Source organism: Prosopis cineraria, unplaced genomic scaffold (genome assembly GCF_029017545.1).
Source record: "Prosopis cineraria cultivar Desert tree isolate PC_DT_omini unplaced genomic scaffold, ASM2901754v1 PC10, whole genome shotgun sequence".
Classification (NCBI taxonomy): domain Eukaryota; kingdom Viridiplantae; phylum Streptophyta; class Magnoliopsida; order Fabales; family Fabaceae; genus Prosopis; species Prosopis cineraria.
Genome location: NW_026555341.1, coordinates 31,437,213 through 31,456,179, shown reverse-complemented (window position 1 = coordinate 31,456,179; position 18,967 = coordinate 31,437,213). Strand labels below are relative to the sequence as shown.

At 35.2% G+C, this 18,967-nt stretch overlaps 2 protein-coding genes across 10 annotated transcripts; one reads left to right on the top strand and one right to left on the bottom strand.

The window, feature by feature from the left end:
• Window positions 1-2,638: 2,638 nt before the first annotated feature.
• On the top strand, window positions 2,639-5,002 carry LOC129321895 (GDSL esterase/lipase At2g03980-like). Its single transcript, XM_054967859.1, has 5 exons — window positions 2,639-3,362; window positions 3,495-3,619; window positions 3,726-3,953; window positions 4,230-4,482; window positions 4,573-5,002. Exons 1-5 carry the CDS (start codon window positions 3,098-3,100, stop codon window positions 4,782-4,784), a joined length of 1,083 nt encoding a protein of 360 aa, XP_054823834.1. The 5' UTR covers window positions 2,639-3,097; the 3' UTR covers window positions 4,785-5,002.
• LOC129321893 (putative pentatricopeptide repeat-containing protein At1g13630) lies at window positions 4,565-18,419 on the bottom strand. 9 transcript variants are annotated; one of them, XM_054967845.1, is made up of 6 exons: window positions 17,685-18,419; window positions 13,627-15,811; window positions 13,205-13,404; window positions 11,807-12,832; window positions 5,140-5,203; window positions 4,572-4,648 (listed from the first exon to the last, which is right to left on the bottom strand). In XM_054967845.1, exons 1-2 carry the CDS (start codon window positions 18,136-18,138, stop codon window positions 13,761-13,763), a joined length of 2,505 nt encoding a protein of 834 aa, XP_054823820.1. In that variant the 5' UTR covers window positions 18,139-18,419; the 3' UTR covers window positions 4,572-4,648; window positions 5,140-5,203; window positions 11,807-12,832; window positions 13,205-13,404; window positions 13,627-13,760. The 9 variants fall into 9 exon arrangements, with proteins under 9 accessions (XP_054823818.1, XP_054823823.1, XP_054823822.1 ...); XM_054967844.1 differs by having other exon boundaries at window positions 13,253-13,404; XM_054967843.1 differs by lacking the exon at window positions 13,205-13,404 and having other exon boundaries at window positions 4,565-4,648; window positions 5,140-9,099; window positions 11,735-12,832.
• Window positions 18,420-18,967: the final 548 nt, after the last annotated feature.

Here is an 18,967-nt window from a genome sequence, read left to right as displayed (position 1 = left end):
TATTTGATAATAAATGGGTCTTCTATTTATCATAAGCTGATACTTATGCTAAACTTCCTAATTATCAAATAAAATAAAACAGAACAAATGATCTAATTTAAAGCCTTTTTCCTCAATTATATTGAAAGACAAAAAATTTAACATGTTTGAGGCTCGGTCCCATATTCATGAAATATCAGCTATAGAACCATGTTTTCAAACTGCAATGTAATCAGCACTTTCCTTTGTATAAGAGTAATAAAAAGAACGAACAAGCTTTGATCTTGGTGGAAGGGATTATAGTTGTTTGTGCACAATGTCACAAGTTCAGGTTCCTGTAAATATAGATAACGTATTTGGAAGTGTTGCCTTCAATTAGGTCTAATGATACTCAAATGTTGAATCTGATTCGGTTGAATAATTACATTAAAAAAAAAAAGAGTACCATGCAAATTACAGTATTGGATGTTTTCCCTTTGAATTTAATCCTTCTAACTTTGCGTTAATGTGTCAATGTAAAAATTGGTATTATTGCAGGGAATATTTAGTTTTGTTTACGCATAAAAGTTTAACTCATGGCCTTTTTTACCTGGATAAAATAAACAAGGCATATAGATGAAGAATGATTGAATTGAAAAAATTTATTGTATACGTTTAGTTAAATTACTTTAGTTTCTTTGATTTTATGAATTGTCATTTTTTTTAATTTTCAAAACGATGACTAGACATTAAATATGATGATAAAATACGTACTACCATTATATATTTTATTGCATCCTTCGGATTTCTAAATTGCTTTTCTCTTCTTGTTTTTGTCCCCTTTGCTTTCTATATGTTCCTCTTATACACTCTATATCTAGTATTTCATTACTGCTTTTAAGATTTTACATATGTATATTAAAAAAGTACATTTCTAATATGGTTATATTTTACAAATCTATATCTTATTGCTTGGATTGGGGTCTATTGAATTTCCCTAAATAATATGAATTTTAAATGACAAAGAAGACCTGGTAAATGAACAGTAGAATAAACGAATAATGAACTTTGCTGTTAATTACCTCATTACTTTGGTCCCATATAATAGTCAAAATTACTTACCTCATAAATAATAAGAAAATTGGTTAAAATTGATTCTACTCATTAAATATGTTCTAAATTATTTTTTTAAAAAAAATGCGCCACTGATAATTGGTCTCTCCTACTGATTCCCAGAATAAACATTTAATAATAATTAAGGATATTTATGAAAAATAAACATCCAACAACATTGAACTGACTTATATTTTGAATATTAAGACCTTGAAAAAAAAAAAAAACCTCAAACCTAAGGCCTATTTGAAATTACTTTTATTTTATTATTTTAAGAACTGATGTTTTATAGAATATATTTTAAAAATAAAATAATAATAATAAAAATAAATATTGTTTTAATTTTTTTTATTTTTCAGAACAATAATCCTAAAGCACTTAAAAAATATTTTTGTTTTTTATTTTTTAAAACAATATTTTTTTTTTCAAAACATTTTTTGAAAATACATTGCTAAACAGAATTTTTTTTTTTGTTTTTTTGGGTCTAGAGAACAAAAACTATTCCTGCCAAATATGCTCTCTGTTTCTCTCTATTTTTTTTTCCCTTCATTATAAATCTAAATCTTAATGATGCAGATCATTCTATACTATTAAAAAATTATTAAATCTAAATCATCAAATCTAATGCAATGGAGGAAAGTCAACTCTGTTAGGCACAATATTTGAATTTGAATAGTTAAGGGAATCCTGTTTGTGTCATCAAATGTGGTTTCCATGGATATCACATTGTTCATGTTTTTATGGAAGGGACATAAACGAGACACTGCAAGACAATGTATTTCATCTCACGACTTTCTGTCACACGGTTGTTCCTCCATGAAAAGAGTACGACACAGTTAGATTGAGACATTTAACAATACTGAAATGCCATTCTATACTACTAAAAATTATTAAATCTAAATCGTCAAATCTAATACAATGGAGGGAAGTCAACTCTGTTAAGCACAATATTTGAATTTGAATAGTAACGTTGTTCATGTTTTTATGGAAGGGGCATAAACGAGACACTGAAAGACAATGTATTTCATGTCACGACTTTCTGTCACACGGTTGTTCCTCCATAAAAAGAATATGACACAGTTAGATTGAGACATTTAACAATACTGAAATATCTCTTACATGCAAAACTTGGACTTATGCACGAGATCTCGCAGAAGATAGCAAAGAAGAATGTGAATATGAAGTTTAGGTGTATACAATGAGACAAGACAAGAAGAGAAATATAATTTTGCTTGTCAAGTTACGTGCTTATGCCAAATCACGTGTTCAAGGTAAATGATTGTTGCTTTGCATAAGCTTTGAACCTTTCAAACTTAGAATGTAAAATTAATTTATTTGTTTTAAGTAACTACATGTTACTGCAAAAAGGAAAATCAACAATAAATATTACTACATGCTCCCTCAGGTCCACAAAATAGGCATCGGTAACTATTTCTTCCAAAAAAAAAAAAAACAAAGAAAGAAAGAAAGTTGAAACTTTAATCTTTTAATAAATTATATATTTTTCTAATTATATCCTTATTAAATATCCTATATAAATGTCTCAATATAATAACAACAACAGAAACTCCAGCAAACCCTTTCTTAAAAAAAAAAAAATAATAATGAAGTTGAGATATAATTTTAAAAAAAATTATAACTAGTACTCAATCAATGTCTTGTATTTTCGACCAAGCATGTTTGCTAGAAAATGTCTTATGTTGTAGTCCAGAAGGAGTATCTCAATATTTGTGGGTCTCATCCTCTATTTTTTAACCAATCATGGCATAAGGGTGTCAAATGACTCCGTTCACATCACAAGAGGCAAACTAATTTGAACCAAACTGCAAAGGGTAAATTGTAATTACCAGATATTATAATATTTTTAAGAGTATAACCTATTGTCTGATGATTTTCTGATTTAAAAACCCAAGAAATTGTTCTAGCTCCATCATCACTAAGGGCAGAAGCAAAACACCTCATAGTCCATCCTTTCCAAGAGAACTTCAACTAGCTTGTCTTCTCACACGCTGGAATTATCTGTAAAATGAATGCCAATCATCTCACCATCTCCTTTTTCTTAACTTTGCTTCTACCCCTTGCATCAGCATTGAATTCTGATAGCTTGAAACGTGGTTCGAGAAACATTCCGGCTATGTATGTATTTGGGGATTCCTTATTTGGAAATGGGAACAACAAATATCTTGGTTTTCCCTCAAATGATGCAAGTTTTCTTCCTTATGGCATGGATTTTGCTGGCAGCAAACCTACTGGGCGATACACGAATGGAAAAACAGTGGCTGATTACCTTGGTAAGGCACCTATTTCTTCAACAACACTATTTTCCAAGATCTGAACTTTCTCTGATCCAACCAATGGTAGTTACATTCTGACACAATTTTGAATTTGCCCACAAGTTAATCTATGTCTCATACGTTATGCAGCTATACTTCTTGGGCTACCCTTCCCCCCTGCATACCTGAGTCTTTCAAAGCGTCAAAGAAGTAAAATCACTACAGGGATTACTTATGCATCTGGTGGTTCTGGTATTCTACAGGAAACCAACAATGTAAGATTCTTAGTCTGACCTCTTTTCATTAATTTATCACCTCCACTATTCTATGATTGTTTCAGTTCTTGCTTTTACCTTACTATTTCATATTCTTTATTTGCAGAAGACAAGTTTAACATTACCCACACAACTAAAGATCTTTAACAGAACTGTTCAAAATGACTTACCGAAGATGTTCAAGGAGCAAGCAGTATTGGAGAGGCATCTGTCCGAATCCTTGTTTGTTATCAGTGCAGGGGTCAATGATTACGGCCAAATTGAAAACAGAATCTTGCCCTCCACTCGCTCATTTGCTCTGTTCCTGTTAAAAGAACTTTCCAGACACCTGCAGGTAACATTTGTTATTCTAAAGTTAATAATATTAAATTATTGGAGTGAAATAACATTCCCCCCACCCTTTCTTCCTTTAGGCCTAAGCACTTATAGTTAATGAACAAGTATGGTTTGCACGTGCAGAACTTCAGATTTACATGTTAATGATGGAAAATAAACATTTAATTTTTTTTTTCTAAATGAAAAATATTAGTGCTTAAAAAGTTTCATATCACCACTATTACAGTTCTTGCATAAACATATTAGGAAACCTTGTTTTCTTTTACCATGGCAGGAACTGTACAAATTTGGAGCAAGAAAGTTTTTGGTGAACAATATTCCTCCAGCAGGGTGCTTTCCATCAATTGCTGCCCGCATGACACCAAGAGGAAATTGCAATGAAACAATGAATAGAGTGATCAATTCTTACAATGAGAGGCTGCCGAGAATGCTATACCAGTTGCAGTCTCAGCTTCCTGGATTAATCTTTGTGCATTCCGATCTTTACGGGTTCCTTGTAGAGATGAGGACAACTGCACATAAATATGGTACATGGACAAATGCATCAGGAAGTAACTCATAAGATTGTGCTGGCTCAATTTATCTATGATTCCATGAATAAATTCTTGCCTTTGCAGGGATATTGGATACGTGGAAGCCTTGCTGCCCTAATAGAGTTGATGGTGATCTCAAGTGCCGTCGCAACACTATTCCCTGTGAAGACAGAAACACTCATCTTTACTTTGATGATCATCCGAGTCAGGTCACAAATGACATATATGTAAGACGCTGCTTCAATGAGACAACAATTTGCAGACCTCTGAATCTCAAACACTTTGTGCGTGCCTAGCACTCAGTGATATTGATGCAATGTTTTGATCAGTTGAATTCTGACGAGATATTGAGAATCTAGTAAATTGAGTTATGAAGTATTTGTCGTTTTATTGGCTAAGGAGATGGCTATTTATAATACACCTAAGATAAGAGTGTCTTTGTATGGTTCTAGTATTGGTACAAATAATAGTCCGAGGGTTAATCTAATAATCACTGACTCGAGCTTTTCACTAATATACTGTGTGTGGTGGCTCTCCCTTTTCTCTAAGAATTTAGCTCTCATTCTCTACGAAATTCTAAAAAAGAAGACCCCCTTTGAAGATATACATTTTAGAGAAACGATGACACCAGAGATGTTCAGTGAAAATTACCATCAAAATATGGAGCAATGGTTGAATGTCACACGAGACTCCAGAATTACACATTTTTGTGACCCTGACATTGCATTAAGAGGGGAAAATGAATATTACAACTTTAGGAGATAGAATAGCCAAGACTAGTGCAAGGTCTAAATAAAAAGTTCTGCTAGATTGACGCCAGACATTATGCAAATCATAAGGCTCCTCAAAAGGTAGGCCATGAAATAAAATTTTCCAAGAATGGGGAAATCAGCATTTAGCTCTGATATAACCAGCGTGCAAACCAGAAAAAAATTAATTTCATACAATCAAAGATCAATATTTGCCAAGAGAATATACCCCTTGGACCTCCAACACTTAATCAAGCAGTTAGGCATGAGAACTGAACATCAATTTAACTCTCCCATCAAGTTGCAGTAACAAGGGTAAAACTGAAGATAAATGAGCAAAACTAGACTAATTCCATTCAGTGGGTGTTGACAGAATATACACGGTAGGGAAGCCACAATGTGGGCCGAGAAAGAAGGGATTTACAATGATACAGAATAAAATCAAATCTCCCATAATAAACCTGATCATATTTGATCATATAATATCCACGGGAATAATCACCAAATATTTACATTAAATATTACTCCCTCCGTCCCAAATTATAAGACACTTTTAGAGAAGATTCAGCATCCCAAAATATAAGACACTTTGATAAAAATAAGGTTTAATTAATGATAGTTTTTCAATATTATCCTTTCCATATAATCTCTCTCTTCAAATTCTTTTATCAATGGAGTATTAAATGAAGATGAAGGGCATTCCTAAATATTTACATTTTTGTCTTGAAAAAGTAAGATTGTAAAGTGTATTTAATGAGCTTTATTGGTATGTGAGATTTTGTCTAAGAGTGTCTTATAATTTGGGACGGAGGGAGTATATATTTCCACACTCCCCCTCAAGTTGGAACATAGATATTGATCATGTCTAACTTGCCAATAAAATAATCAAACTTATCTCTACTCAAGCCTTTGGTGAGAACATCAACCGTTTGCTCCCTTCTTGGTGTGTGCCTCATCTAGATGATGCCAGTGTCAATCTTTTCTCTGATAAAGTGTTTGTCTATCTCAACGTGCTTAGTCCTATCATGTTGGACTGGATTTTGTGAGATGCTAATTGCTGCCATACTATCTGAATAACGAGTGATAGGCAAATTCACATTCCTTTTTAGTTCTTCAATGACTCTTTTTAGCCATATACCTTCACAAATTCCTAAAGCAATGGCTCAAAATTCTGCCTCAACACTACTAAGAGCAACTATACTCTGCTTGCTTCTCCAAGTAACCAAGTTTTCCCAAACAAAAGTGCAATATCTAGATATGGACTTTCTGTCGTCATGATCACCTGCCCAATTTACATCTGTGAAGATTTCTACTCCTTGTTTCTCAGATTTCTTAAACCATAAACCTTTTCCAAGAGCACCTTTCAAATACCTAAAAATGCTGTAGACCTCATTCAAGTGTTTTTGTTTCAGGTCATGTGAGTGTTGACTCACCATACTAATTGCAAAGGCAATATCTGGCCTAGTATGTGACAAGTAGATCAGTTTTCCCACCATACGTCGATACCTACCCATATCAACAAACTTGCCCAGATCCTCTTCATTGCTTATCTTGTCAACTCGGATAGGTGTATTACTAGGTCTACATCCAAGCATGCCAATCTCTTTCAAGAGATCTAGCACATATTTTCTCTGAGAAATAGAAATTGCCTTCTTGGATCTCGCCGCCTCCATACCTAGGAAGTACTTCATTTCTCTAAGATCCTTTATTTGGAATTCTTGAGCTAGTGCCTTTTTAAGGTTTTCAATCTCCTTAATATCACCTGTAAGAACCATATCATTCACATAAACTAACAAAACAGTAATTTCAGTGCCTCAATGTTTGAAGAACATGGTGTAATTGCTTTGACCTTGTGTAAACCTTGCCTTTTTTATTACCTAGGTAAGTCTCTCAAACTAAGCTCTTGGAGACTGCTTTAGTCCATATAAGAACTTCTTCAATTTGCATACTTGATTTGGTTTGCTCCCTGGGAACCCAAGAGGCGGCTTCATGTATACTTCTTTGAACTCACCACTTAGGAAGGCGTTTTTTACATCTAATTAATGTAACTGCCAATCAAGATTGATTGCTAGAGATAGAATTATTCTGACAGTATCAAGTTTGGTTACAAGTGCAAATGTCTCAATGTAATCTATACCATACACCTGGGAGAACCCTTGAGCAACAAGTCTTCCTTTGTATTTGTTTAGACTACCATCAACATTGTATTTAGGTGTAAAGACCCATTACATCCAACAGCTTTCTTACCTAGAGGTAATTCTACAACATCCCACGTATTGTTTTTGTCAATGCCTCCATTTCCTCCATTACAACTTGCTTCCATTCAGGTAAGACCATGGCTTCTTCAATATTCTTTGATACTATAATGTTATCCAAATAGGCAGTAAATCCACAAAATTTAGCAGACAGTACTTGATAGGACACAAATCTTTCAATAGGGTGCCTAGTGCAAGCTCTCAGTTTCATCCTCATAGTTATAGGTAGATCAAGATCATCATCACAGCCCGATTCTTCCACCATACCACCATTATCTTCTTTTAGACCTGCATCTGGTTCTGACTCTTGATCAGTGCTTGGAGCATGGATCACTTTACATGTCTTGTTTTTTCATGCATAGGTTTATGCAAATATGGTATCTCCCCCTGTTATAGACTTCTTCTCCTTGGGACTAGGACTTGGCACATCACTTGATTCAATTAGAGTAGTGGTATTGGTGTTGTTGGTCTCACTTTCTAGGCTGATCTTCAAGTTCAAGGGACAAATGGTGAGGTATAGATATAAGATCAGTTGTTTCAGGTGTTCCACTTGTGTTTTCACACATGTCAATTTGCAATTCATTCCAATTCTCCCCTTGAATTGTAGATTGGGAGTAGAAGGATTCGGTTTCATGAAAGGTGACATCATAAGTGGTAAAAACACTTTTGGTAGTAGGATCGAAGCACTTGTACCCTTTTTTAGTGGCAAAGTAACCCAGGAAAAAACATCGGATAGCTTTAGGGTCAAGTTTATTTGTATGATGAGGATGAACATAGACAGTACACCCAAATACTTTTATAGGAAGATGGTTTTCCAAGTAAGGTTGATTGTGAGTTTGATGTAGAACTTCAAGAGGAGTTTTGTATGATAGAGTATGGTTTGGGAGACAACTAATAAGGAAAGTTGCATTTAGGACAACATCATCCTAGTGATGTTTAGGAACATGGCTACTAAAGAGAAGTGCACGGGCTGTCTCAAGAACGTGCCTGTTTTTCCTTTCAGCAATACCATTTTGCTAAAGACTATGGTCAAGTGCTTTTGTGAACAATTCTATTGAAAAGTAAAAATGTAGAGAGGTGTTTGTTGAAATATTCTGTACCATTGTTAGTGTGGAGGGTTTGAATAGATGTGTGAAATTGAATTTTAATCATATGATAGAAGTCAATGAACACTTGTGACACATCATGTTTGTCCTTTAGAAGGAACACCCAGCTAACATGAGAATGATCATCAATAAATGTCATAAACCATTTTGAGTGAGTTCTATTAGGAACCCAAGAGGGCTCCTATAGATCACTGTGAATGGTTGTAAAAGGCTTGGATGCAAAGTATGGCTAATGTGGAAAAAAGACACGGCGATGTTTTGCTTTTTCACAAGAATCACAATAGAATTGAGAACAATCACTTTTATTGCAAATTGAAGGAAACATTTTTGACATATAATTGAAATTAGGGTAACCTAAACATTTGTGCCACAACTCCAACTCACTAGTTCTAGGGAGAGACACTTTATTGCATGACCTAACACTGCTGACTTCACTTCCATCTAGGTAGTAGAGACTATCAAACTCTTTAGCACTGCCAATTGTCATCGCCGTCAGTAGATCTTGGAAAAGACAATAAGTAGCAAAGAAATCAGTATGGCACTTCTCATCTTTTGCCAATTTACTCACTAAGAGTAAACTACACTTTAAATTAGGAACGAACATGAAGAACAGGATGCAAAGTGAGAGTAGATGAAATTTGTATGCTCCCAATACCAATAAAAACGGACTCTGATGCATCTGCAATCTTGACTGTAAGTTTCTTTTGGCAGGGTACACATGTTGTAAATAGTTTAATATTATCAGTCATATGATTTGAAGCACCTGAGTGATGTAACACACACTCACACACACTTGCACCGTGCTGGATAAAGGGAAAGAGTAGAGAGAAATCAAAAATAAAGAGGGAGAAATGAAGAAAATTAAGAACAAAATAGTAGGGAAGCAAAGGAGGGAGAGAGACAGAGAGAGAGAGGGGGAGAGTTTCTGAAACTCAATCACGGTAATTCATTCATCAAGAATGTCCTTACAAGAGCAAAGCCTAATCTATTTAAATTAAACTTTCCTACCTATTAAGGAAACCTTAATAACTTGACTAGATAAAGTCAATGTTCAGATTTTCCTCTTTACAAGAGTATGAGAATAACACAAAAGTAACTTACTTCTTCCTGGATAGGTTTCTTACAAGCAACATACAATGATAATAAGCTACTAGCCTAGGTTTCTTCCTATAAGAGGTTTCTTCAAAATATATTAATTTTTATATTTCATCATTCTCCCCTGCTTGATGGAACTCTCCTCCGGAGGGTAAAAAAGTTGATATAACTTCACTAGAGCGCAATGTAGGGAATTCTTTCCAGTAGCAACTAATCTGGAGATCCTTTCCAACATACAATATAGTGGAAAATAAGACCATGTGGAGAGCAAGCAATGTGATCATAATGATTTGAAAAACCTTCCCAATGAACAAGGTAGTTGTAGAGGTTGTTATCAAATGGGAAAACAATATGATCATAATGATAACCACAACTTCTTTTCTAGCTAATGATGTAGCATATGGATGATTGGAAGTAGGAATTTGACAAAATTGAACACTCCTCTTGTCAAGATCCCTATCTTGATAAATCTCTAAGGCTTGTGGTTCAAAATCTTTGGCCACCAATTTCAAACCTTGATTCAATTTAAGACTCATGCTTTCATAATTCATGGAGCTTTCTTCTAAATCAGCATCATTCTCTTGTTTCTTAATAACATTTGTGCTAGCCTCAATTATTGCCTTGACTTTTTCCATAACTAAGCTTCTAATTTCAGGACCACTAATGTTGTTAACATCTTTTTTTTTTTTTTTGTATAACTGACATAGGTATAGGTGAAGGCTTTTTGATGAGGATACTATTTTCTAGTGCCACAAAAGAATCATGATCCCCTTTAGGTCTTGACAAAGTTTTTCCCACAGCATGTTGTTCATGTACACACTTAAGAGCTCTTGAGATTTCATCAACCTTACCATCCATGTATTCCTTGAACTCTTGAATTTTTCCCCCCATCTTCCTTACTAGCCTTACGAGATTCCTCAAGGCAACTATTAGTGATTCGAGACATAATAAATACAAACTAAACTCACAAATGATGTATTGCACATAAGATAGGTCTTAATAGAAGGAACCATGCAAAAAAAAAAAAACACAAAAAACAATGACCTAACAGGTTTTGAGAGGGTCATCGGCTTACCAACATAGCTTTTGAGCCTTAAAGATGAAACTTTTTCCCCAAACTAAGCTTTAAAAAATCATTTATCTCAACCAAATTGATCAGAACAAAGGAAACCTTGCTAAACACCTCAAAAAGTGTAGAAAAACAGGTTCAGGTGGTTTCTGGAAGGATGGCGCGTGAAGTCACGCAAAGGGACTGTCACCAACATGTGGGCGTGTGAAGACCACACGTAGAACACTCCACCGGCGTGTAGAGGTGCGTGCAGAGGAGGACGGAGGTGAGATTTTGGGTTCTGACTGGATTCCTCCTCTTGAACAAAATGGTCGTGGTGGTTTAGTGATCTAACATTAGGAAGCAGGGGTTTTTGGGTAGGCAGTGTGAAACAAAGGGTCTTTAAGGTTTTCAGGCAAGTTTTCTACAATTTTCAGGCGACAGAAATGACCAAGGAAGGAAGAAACACTAGGTTTGATACCAAACTGATGTAGCACACACACACACTTGCACGGTGCTAGACAAAGGGAAAGAATAAAGAGAAATCAAAAATAAGGAGGGAAAAAGGAAGAAAATGAAGAACAGAATAGTGGGGAAGCAAAGGAGGGGGAGAGACGTAGAGAGAAGGGGAGAGCTTATGAAACTCAATCACAATAATTCATTCATCAAGAGTGTCCTTACAAGAGCAAAGCCTAATCTATTTAAACTAAATTTTCCTACCTATTAAAGAAACCTTAATAACTTGGCAAGATAAAGCCAATGTTCAGATGTCCCTCTTTACAGAAGTATTAGAATAATACAAAAGTAACTTATTTCTTCCTAGATAAGTTTCTTACAAGCAACATACAATGATAATAAGCTACTAGCCTAAGTTTCTTCCTATATGAGGTTCCTTCAAAATATATTAATTCCTATATTTCATCACTAAGTCTAGTATCCAATAGTCTCTAGTGCATACTTGTTTAATAGTAGCTAAGGCTCTAGATAAATTACCTCTTTGTACCACAATGGCAACAGGTTGCTTACTATTAGTTTTTAGAGCTGAAAGCATCTCAAGAATCTTACTTAGTTGATCATTTGAGGGCTGTAAATTGTCATCTTCCATAGAGCTTTCAGCAACATATCCACAACTTCTTCCTTTCCTTAGCTTCCAATCAGGGGGTTTACCATAAAGATCCCAGCATTTCTCCTTTGTGTGGCCAACATCCTTATAGTGTTCACATGTGAGACGTCCTTGATTGTTTCTAGGATCATTGGACTTGGCAGCAAGAGCAAATGCAGATTTAAGAGTATTAGTTCGAGGGACAGGTTCATCCTTCAACATTACCTTTCTTCGTGAGTATTCCCTTCGAATCATTGCAAAGGCCTCACGGACAGACGGCAAAGGTTCTAGACTCAGAATTCTACCACAGCCCACAAACATCATCGAGATCTGAATTAAGTCCCACTAATAACTCATAAAGACGTTCTTTCTCAAGCCGCTTCCGAAACTGAGCAGCGTCCTCTAAACTTGTCCATTTCTCAGCAGTAATCTAATCAAGTTCTTGCCACAGAGAATTTTTTTAAGGAAATATTCACTTGGATCACGATTATCTTGCTTCACAAGCCACAGCTTCAATTTTATCTCAAACACTTGAGAAGCATTTTCACCATCAGAGTATGCCTCCTTCACAGCGTTACATATCTCTCAAGCTGTTGGGAGAAATAAGAAACTTTTCTTCACAGCTGGCATCATTGAATTTACCAGCCATGAACACACCATTCAATTATCGGTCTTCCGAACGTTGAAAGCCTTGACATTTGTCGCTGCTAGACAGTGGGATTCGCCAGAAATGTACCCCCATTTACCACAACCCTCTATTGCGAGTCGAACGGACTGAGCCCACTCTCGATAGTTGACACCAATGAGCTTATCTGAGATGAGGGAGATGGGTGAGCTCTCTTGGCCAATCATAAAGGATGCGAACTGATGCAAGCTCACACTAGACGAACCCTCCAAGCCAATTGACTCTTTTCCTTGGTGAGTTTTAGGCTGAGAGTTTGAGTCCATTGCCATCTCCGATGATTCAGTCACTCTTTCTTCCTCGTGCTCTGATACCATGAAGATAAATGAGAAAAACTGAACTAATTCTATCCAGTTGGTGTCAACAAAATATATAAAGTAGGGAAGCCATGATATGGGCTGAGAAAGAAGGGATTTACAATGATACAGAATAAAATCAAATCTTCTTAATCAACCCGATCCTATTTGATCGTATAGTACCTACGGGAATAATGACCAAGTATTTACATTAAATATTATATATTTCTACAAAAACTTATTGTGTAACACAACGAACAGCATATATATATATATATATTATGCATGTATGTGTATTTGAAAAAGGAGATTCTAGATGAAAATAAATGATTTTAAAGAAATTAGTATAGATTGGGAAATCATTAAAAAAAAAGTCACATTACCTTGTTTGTAATAAAGAATATGGAGGAATGAGGATGAAAATACTTAACCTATATTTGAAATGTACCAATTTCTCCCAAAATGAAGACAAATTTATAACAGATGTCGATCAAATCCTCAATTACACAATTGTCCTCGAAATAAAATACCAAATAGAGATCATAATATCAACCTTCTGTGAGAGAATTGAAACAGAAATGTCCTGGAAAACAAAATAGTAAAAATTATAATGGGAAACTATATAAAGGCAAGCAAATCGCCAATAATTCATTGAGCTAGTTTCCAAGTTTGAACAAGATGATTCTTGTCCTTCAGCGCCACTTAAATTTTAGACAAGGAGATTCATAATCCAATCTCTCTTTGTGGTATTTACAAGTATATTAGTTTTAAAAAATAATCATGTTGGAAGTAAAAGTTCCCTCACCAGTAGACAATCTGATTAAACTTCAACAAGTTTGCCATGCCAGCGAGGGCTACAGGTAGAGATGGGCTTCATACTATTTCTTGAAAGTAGATCCATCAGAAAGATAGAAAGAATGCAATTAGCCATTTCATTGACTATTCAGAAAGTAAACCAGCTTTAATCATTTCAGCAAGTAGTTCTGAAGCTGAACTGCAATCACCACTTTCAGAAAATGCATTTAGCATCGTTTTGCAAAGTTCTTCATCAGGAGAAATACCATTAGCTACCATCATAGAAAAGAAATACTTTGCTTCAGCAATAATACGTCTTTTACACAATCTATTGATTACTGCACTATAATCACTGATTGAAATTTGAAATCGCTTTTCAATCATTTTATGGAAGAATAGCACTGCCCTGTGGACATCACCTTTTGCACAATGCGCTTTTATTATTACAGTGTAAGCAACTTTGGACAAGCAGACTTTCTGTTCTTCAAGAGCAATTAGCAGTCTATCAGCATATTCTAGGCCACCATTAATGCAAAGGCCATTGATCAAGACATTATATGTTACAGCAGTAGGCTCCAGTTTCAGTCTTAACATCTCATTGAACAATTGGAAGGCTTTATCCATGTTGTGAGCCTTGCAAAAATACTGGATGATGGTATTATATGTAATTTGATCTGGACGTAAACCCTTAGAGTGCATATCATTAAGCACTTTGAGGGAATCATTCAGCCTCCAATGTTTGCAAAGACATTTGATAATTACAGTATAAGTAATGTGAGTCGGAGCTAAATTACTTGCTTCCATCTTATGAAATAATTCAATCATGCCTTGCATATATCCATCTTCACACAATGCATTCATAAGAATGGTATAAGTTACAGCATTTGGTAACAGGCCATATTGTTCAATGCATTGAAACAATTTTCTAGCCTCTCCCAGGTTTTTTTTCTTGCAGAATCCATAAATTAGAGAGTTGAAAGTAACAATAGTAGGAGCAATTCCTTTCTCAATAGCTCTTTTGTACAACTGTGAAGCTTCCTCAATATTGCCAATCTTTACATATCTGTCAATCATAATATTATAAAAAACTATATTTTGTGGTTCAATGATTGTTAGGTCTTCAAAATATTTTCTCGCCTCTGTTGTAATTCCATCTTTACACATAGCTAACAGAAAAGAACTGTGAATGAAGGAATTTGGGAAGAAATTGTTTGAACAGATCTCCCTATAAAACTTTAAAGCACTTTGGGCTTCTCCTAGCTTGCAAAGCCCATGAATCAGGATAGAATATATTATGAGATCTGGTTTCAGGCCTGAAGTTTCCAAGTCATAGAACAATCTCAGTGCTTCCTCAAAACGTCCATATTTGCACAAACTACTAAGCAATACACTGTATGGAATGAGACTCAACTGAAATCCGAGAGAAACCATCTCCTCTAGCAACTTCAAACCCTCATTAACATTGCCCATCTGACAATGCCCACAAATTAGTATTGTATATGTAACAACGTTAGGATTTAACCCAGCCAACAACATTTCCTGAATTAGCTGCCAAACCCCATCCATTAAGCCAAGTAGAAGAAACCCTTTGACAAGAATGTTGTAGGTTACTATATCAGGCTTTAACCCCTGGTTTCTCATGTGGTCTGTAAAATTTAGAGCTTCCTCTATGGAACCAGCTAGACACAAACCATGAATTAGAATATTGCAACTATATGCATCAGGAGACAGACCTTGCTTAAGCATCAGACAGAACAAAGATTTTGCTATGTCTACAAAACCCGATTTACAAAATCTTGACATGATTGTATTGAAGGAAACAACAGAAGGGCCAAGTCCATTTGCCTTAGAATTCCTCAAAACTAGAATGGCTTCTTGTAGCATATCTTGCTCACATAGGCCATCTATGAGTATAGAGTTAGTATACTCATTTTCAGATGTCCCATTGTCCCTCATTTTACCGTAGATATCCCAAAATATGTCCACATGCCTCAAATTATGCAATAAGCTATTACAGGTTAATGTTGAAGCTGGTAAATTTAAGTCTTTCATATATGCCAGAACAAGCAAGGCATCATTAACCATCTCAAATCTTGAATAAGCAAAAGCCAATGCATCCCATACCACACTATTTGAGTCCCAGCCCCTGAAATTGTTCATGAGCAGCTCACAAAGTAAGGAAGCATGACCAGAACCTATCAGAAATCATATAAATTTTTTTAAGAACCCCTGAACCAAAATTAAATGAAATATGCATAACAATATGGAAAGAAGAAAATATAACATTTTTAAAGAAGACAATATTTTACATTGATCTTAAAACTTAAGTTATCAAATTTATATAGCTGATATGGGTTTAAGTTTAAAAAATGATTTATGGAGAGCATAAGAAAAGACTATTTTGAAGATTTCAACAATAAACAATTCTCTCAAGTAATAAAGTTTTGAATCAGTTTCTGTCTATCATTTAACAACCTCTCCCACTAATGTTGCTGGATGATTGGCTTGCTTCAGTCTCAAAGTAGGGTTCTTTTGTTATCTATATCACCTCCCCTTTTGAGTTGAATCTGTTACTGCACCGTGATTTTCAAAGTACTAAAAACTGAACTGGTCATTGGACCAATCAGGGCAATAATTCAAAGGTTAATGGTCAAACCCATCATGATTAAAGTAATATAATTTAATTAAAAGATACAAGAAATATTCATATTTGACTGTGGGAGATAGTAATATTTATATTAAAAGGCCATTAATTCTCAAGTGAATGGAACATTCATCCATAGAACCTTATACATGTTTTATACAAATATTAATTATAAGTTTTAGACAATAATAAAGTATAACAACATTAAAAATATTAATTAAGGGATTTAGATTTGATTTACGATTCACAATTCAAAAGGAGAAAGGAAAAAGAAAAGGAAAAATGAATAAAGTCTAATCCGGTCAACCCATTCAACCTGATGGGTCTTCCTAGGTTGAAACTTGATCACAAAGTGACCAGTCTGCTCAGACAATCAGACTGGCTGATTCACGGGTCAAACTGACTGGTTCGGTCCAAGTTTACAAACAATGATGATTTGTCAGATCTGTTGCATCAACTTGTTGAATGACAATAAGAGAGTGTAGAGCAGAGTGAGGAGGGAATGCCCGTGCAGTGGGTAGTTTCTCGTAGAGTGATGTATGAGTCTGTGATAAAATATTGTCAAGAGTTTCAGATGTACTTGAGTAGTGTGACTTAAGTGCAACGTTAAATCACTTATACTTTCAACTTTCAAGAAATTCGATTGCAAATTGTCTGTTGTCTTTGATCATAAATGTAAGCAAAAAGATCAACTACATTGTATTGCATGAGTTAAATTTACAACCTACTTTAACTATTTCATGCCAATCTGCATGACCGTAAAGCACCAAAGTACTTAGGGTGAAATTTGGGAACTGTTTCTGTGGGTCAATTTTCATTTGATCAAGGAGGAGTAAACCACGTTCCACTGAATCAAGGTGCAAAATAGCCCACGCTTGAGGATAGACGTTTGTAGATGAATACCATTGTTAGAAAGTTAGTTAGCTCTTGTGAACTACTAGTTTCCAGTTACCTATTAGCAATTGGATAAATACCATTAAACTGCAACCATTGGGCTAGTAATTTAATTTGGAACCGGTTTTGCCTTCTCTTACTCTCCCTAGCTCTCTCCCTCTACTCTCCACTCTCCTTTCTTCTCGTATAGCTCTTGCATAGCCAAGTACGCTTAATATATAATTGTAAAAATAACAGGAGGCTAGCTGGGTAGTTAGGATAATTAGTTTATTAGTGTCTATAAAAGAAAATAAAAAGGCCATTGTAATTGGTGTGTGTATGGATTGTATGGAATAAGAATTAAATTTCATTTTGATTGTTCTCTCTTTCTTTTCCCATCTAAATCCTACAACAAAGATTCTAACTATTAAATGACAATGGTGATCAAGTTTTCCACACTAAATTCTCATCTCAAGTCTCGACCTGCTTCTAAGTTTATCTTACCTGAAACACAAATTTATGATTTTCAAAGTAAACCATGAAAGTCGTACCTTCCTGTTCAAGCATTTCCTCTATGACCAAGTGCAGATCCCTAAACCTCCTTTTGCTTGCCAAAACATGTGCAACAACAAATTGGGAATCCCTGGAGAGACGAAAACCGTAGTCATTCTTCAACGCATAAAAGAAGAATAACGCAGCGTCTGAATTTTCTCCCCTCAGAATATCGATAATTCGATCCACCTGGAACTGGTTCAACTTCGAAATTACGGAACGGAAATATTCGCCGACAAGGAAAATTCCCAAGCCGAAGTTCCTCAAACCCGCGAGAACTTCACGAACTGGGTCAACCGCTCTAGGATCAATGGAGGAGGCAGCGACAGGCTCATTCTCAACCTTCGCAGCAGAGACTGATGATTTAGTGAAAATGAAGATTGTCAAGGGCGAAAAGCTTGCTGATTTTCGAGGAAAATGGCGAGGCTTCCATTTGTGAATGCACCTGAGCATGGAAAAGAAGCTAGGGTTCAAGGGTGGGGCACTCCTATTTGTCCAGAAAATGAAGAGAAAAAGAACAAATGGATCGTTAGGTGTGAGGTTTTGGAGCAAAAGTTCTTTCCTTTTCTCTGCCCAAGCAAGGTTTAATGGTGGCTGAAATGGTCGAATTGAATGAAGAAGATGAAGGATTTCTGAACCGTTGGTTTTCGCGGCAATTTTGACCGCCGATGGCACGAAAACTACGTTAAAATGTTGTGAAGTCGCTAATATCCTAGCTCTCTTTGAAAGTGAGATGTGCTTTGTTTAATCCCACTTCTGACATCAGTTCCATTGCTGTCAAACTTATTTGAATGACTGCGAATTTATTATTTGTATGCCTTTTTTTTTTTAACCTGAATATTATGTGTATGCTTCTAACTTACGAATTCATGCCAGCTTAATTAAAAATTCGAATTAGATATCATTTATTCTAACTTATAAAATTGATTAATGTGTCGAAGAATAAACTTATAAATTTATCTCTTTAAACATTGGGAATTCATCCTCGGAGTCAATAAAGTTGACTTTTATTTCTTCATGGTTATTCAAGATGTCATCCCATATTTTGCCGTGAGTGTTCGTATCCTTAACCTTCTTGCGTTGCATCTTCTCTCCTTTTTCACTTTGCTTCACTGTAGGTGACAGTACCACACTTATTAAGACAATCAATCGCTTCCTTCTTGACTTCTTGTATTTTATAAAAGCAAACAAAATTTTGTTAATTGATTATTTGGAATACCAATATCCAGAGTATGGCTGTTGTGAATCTTGGGTTCGAAAATTTATCTCCCTCAATTATACA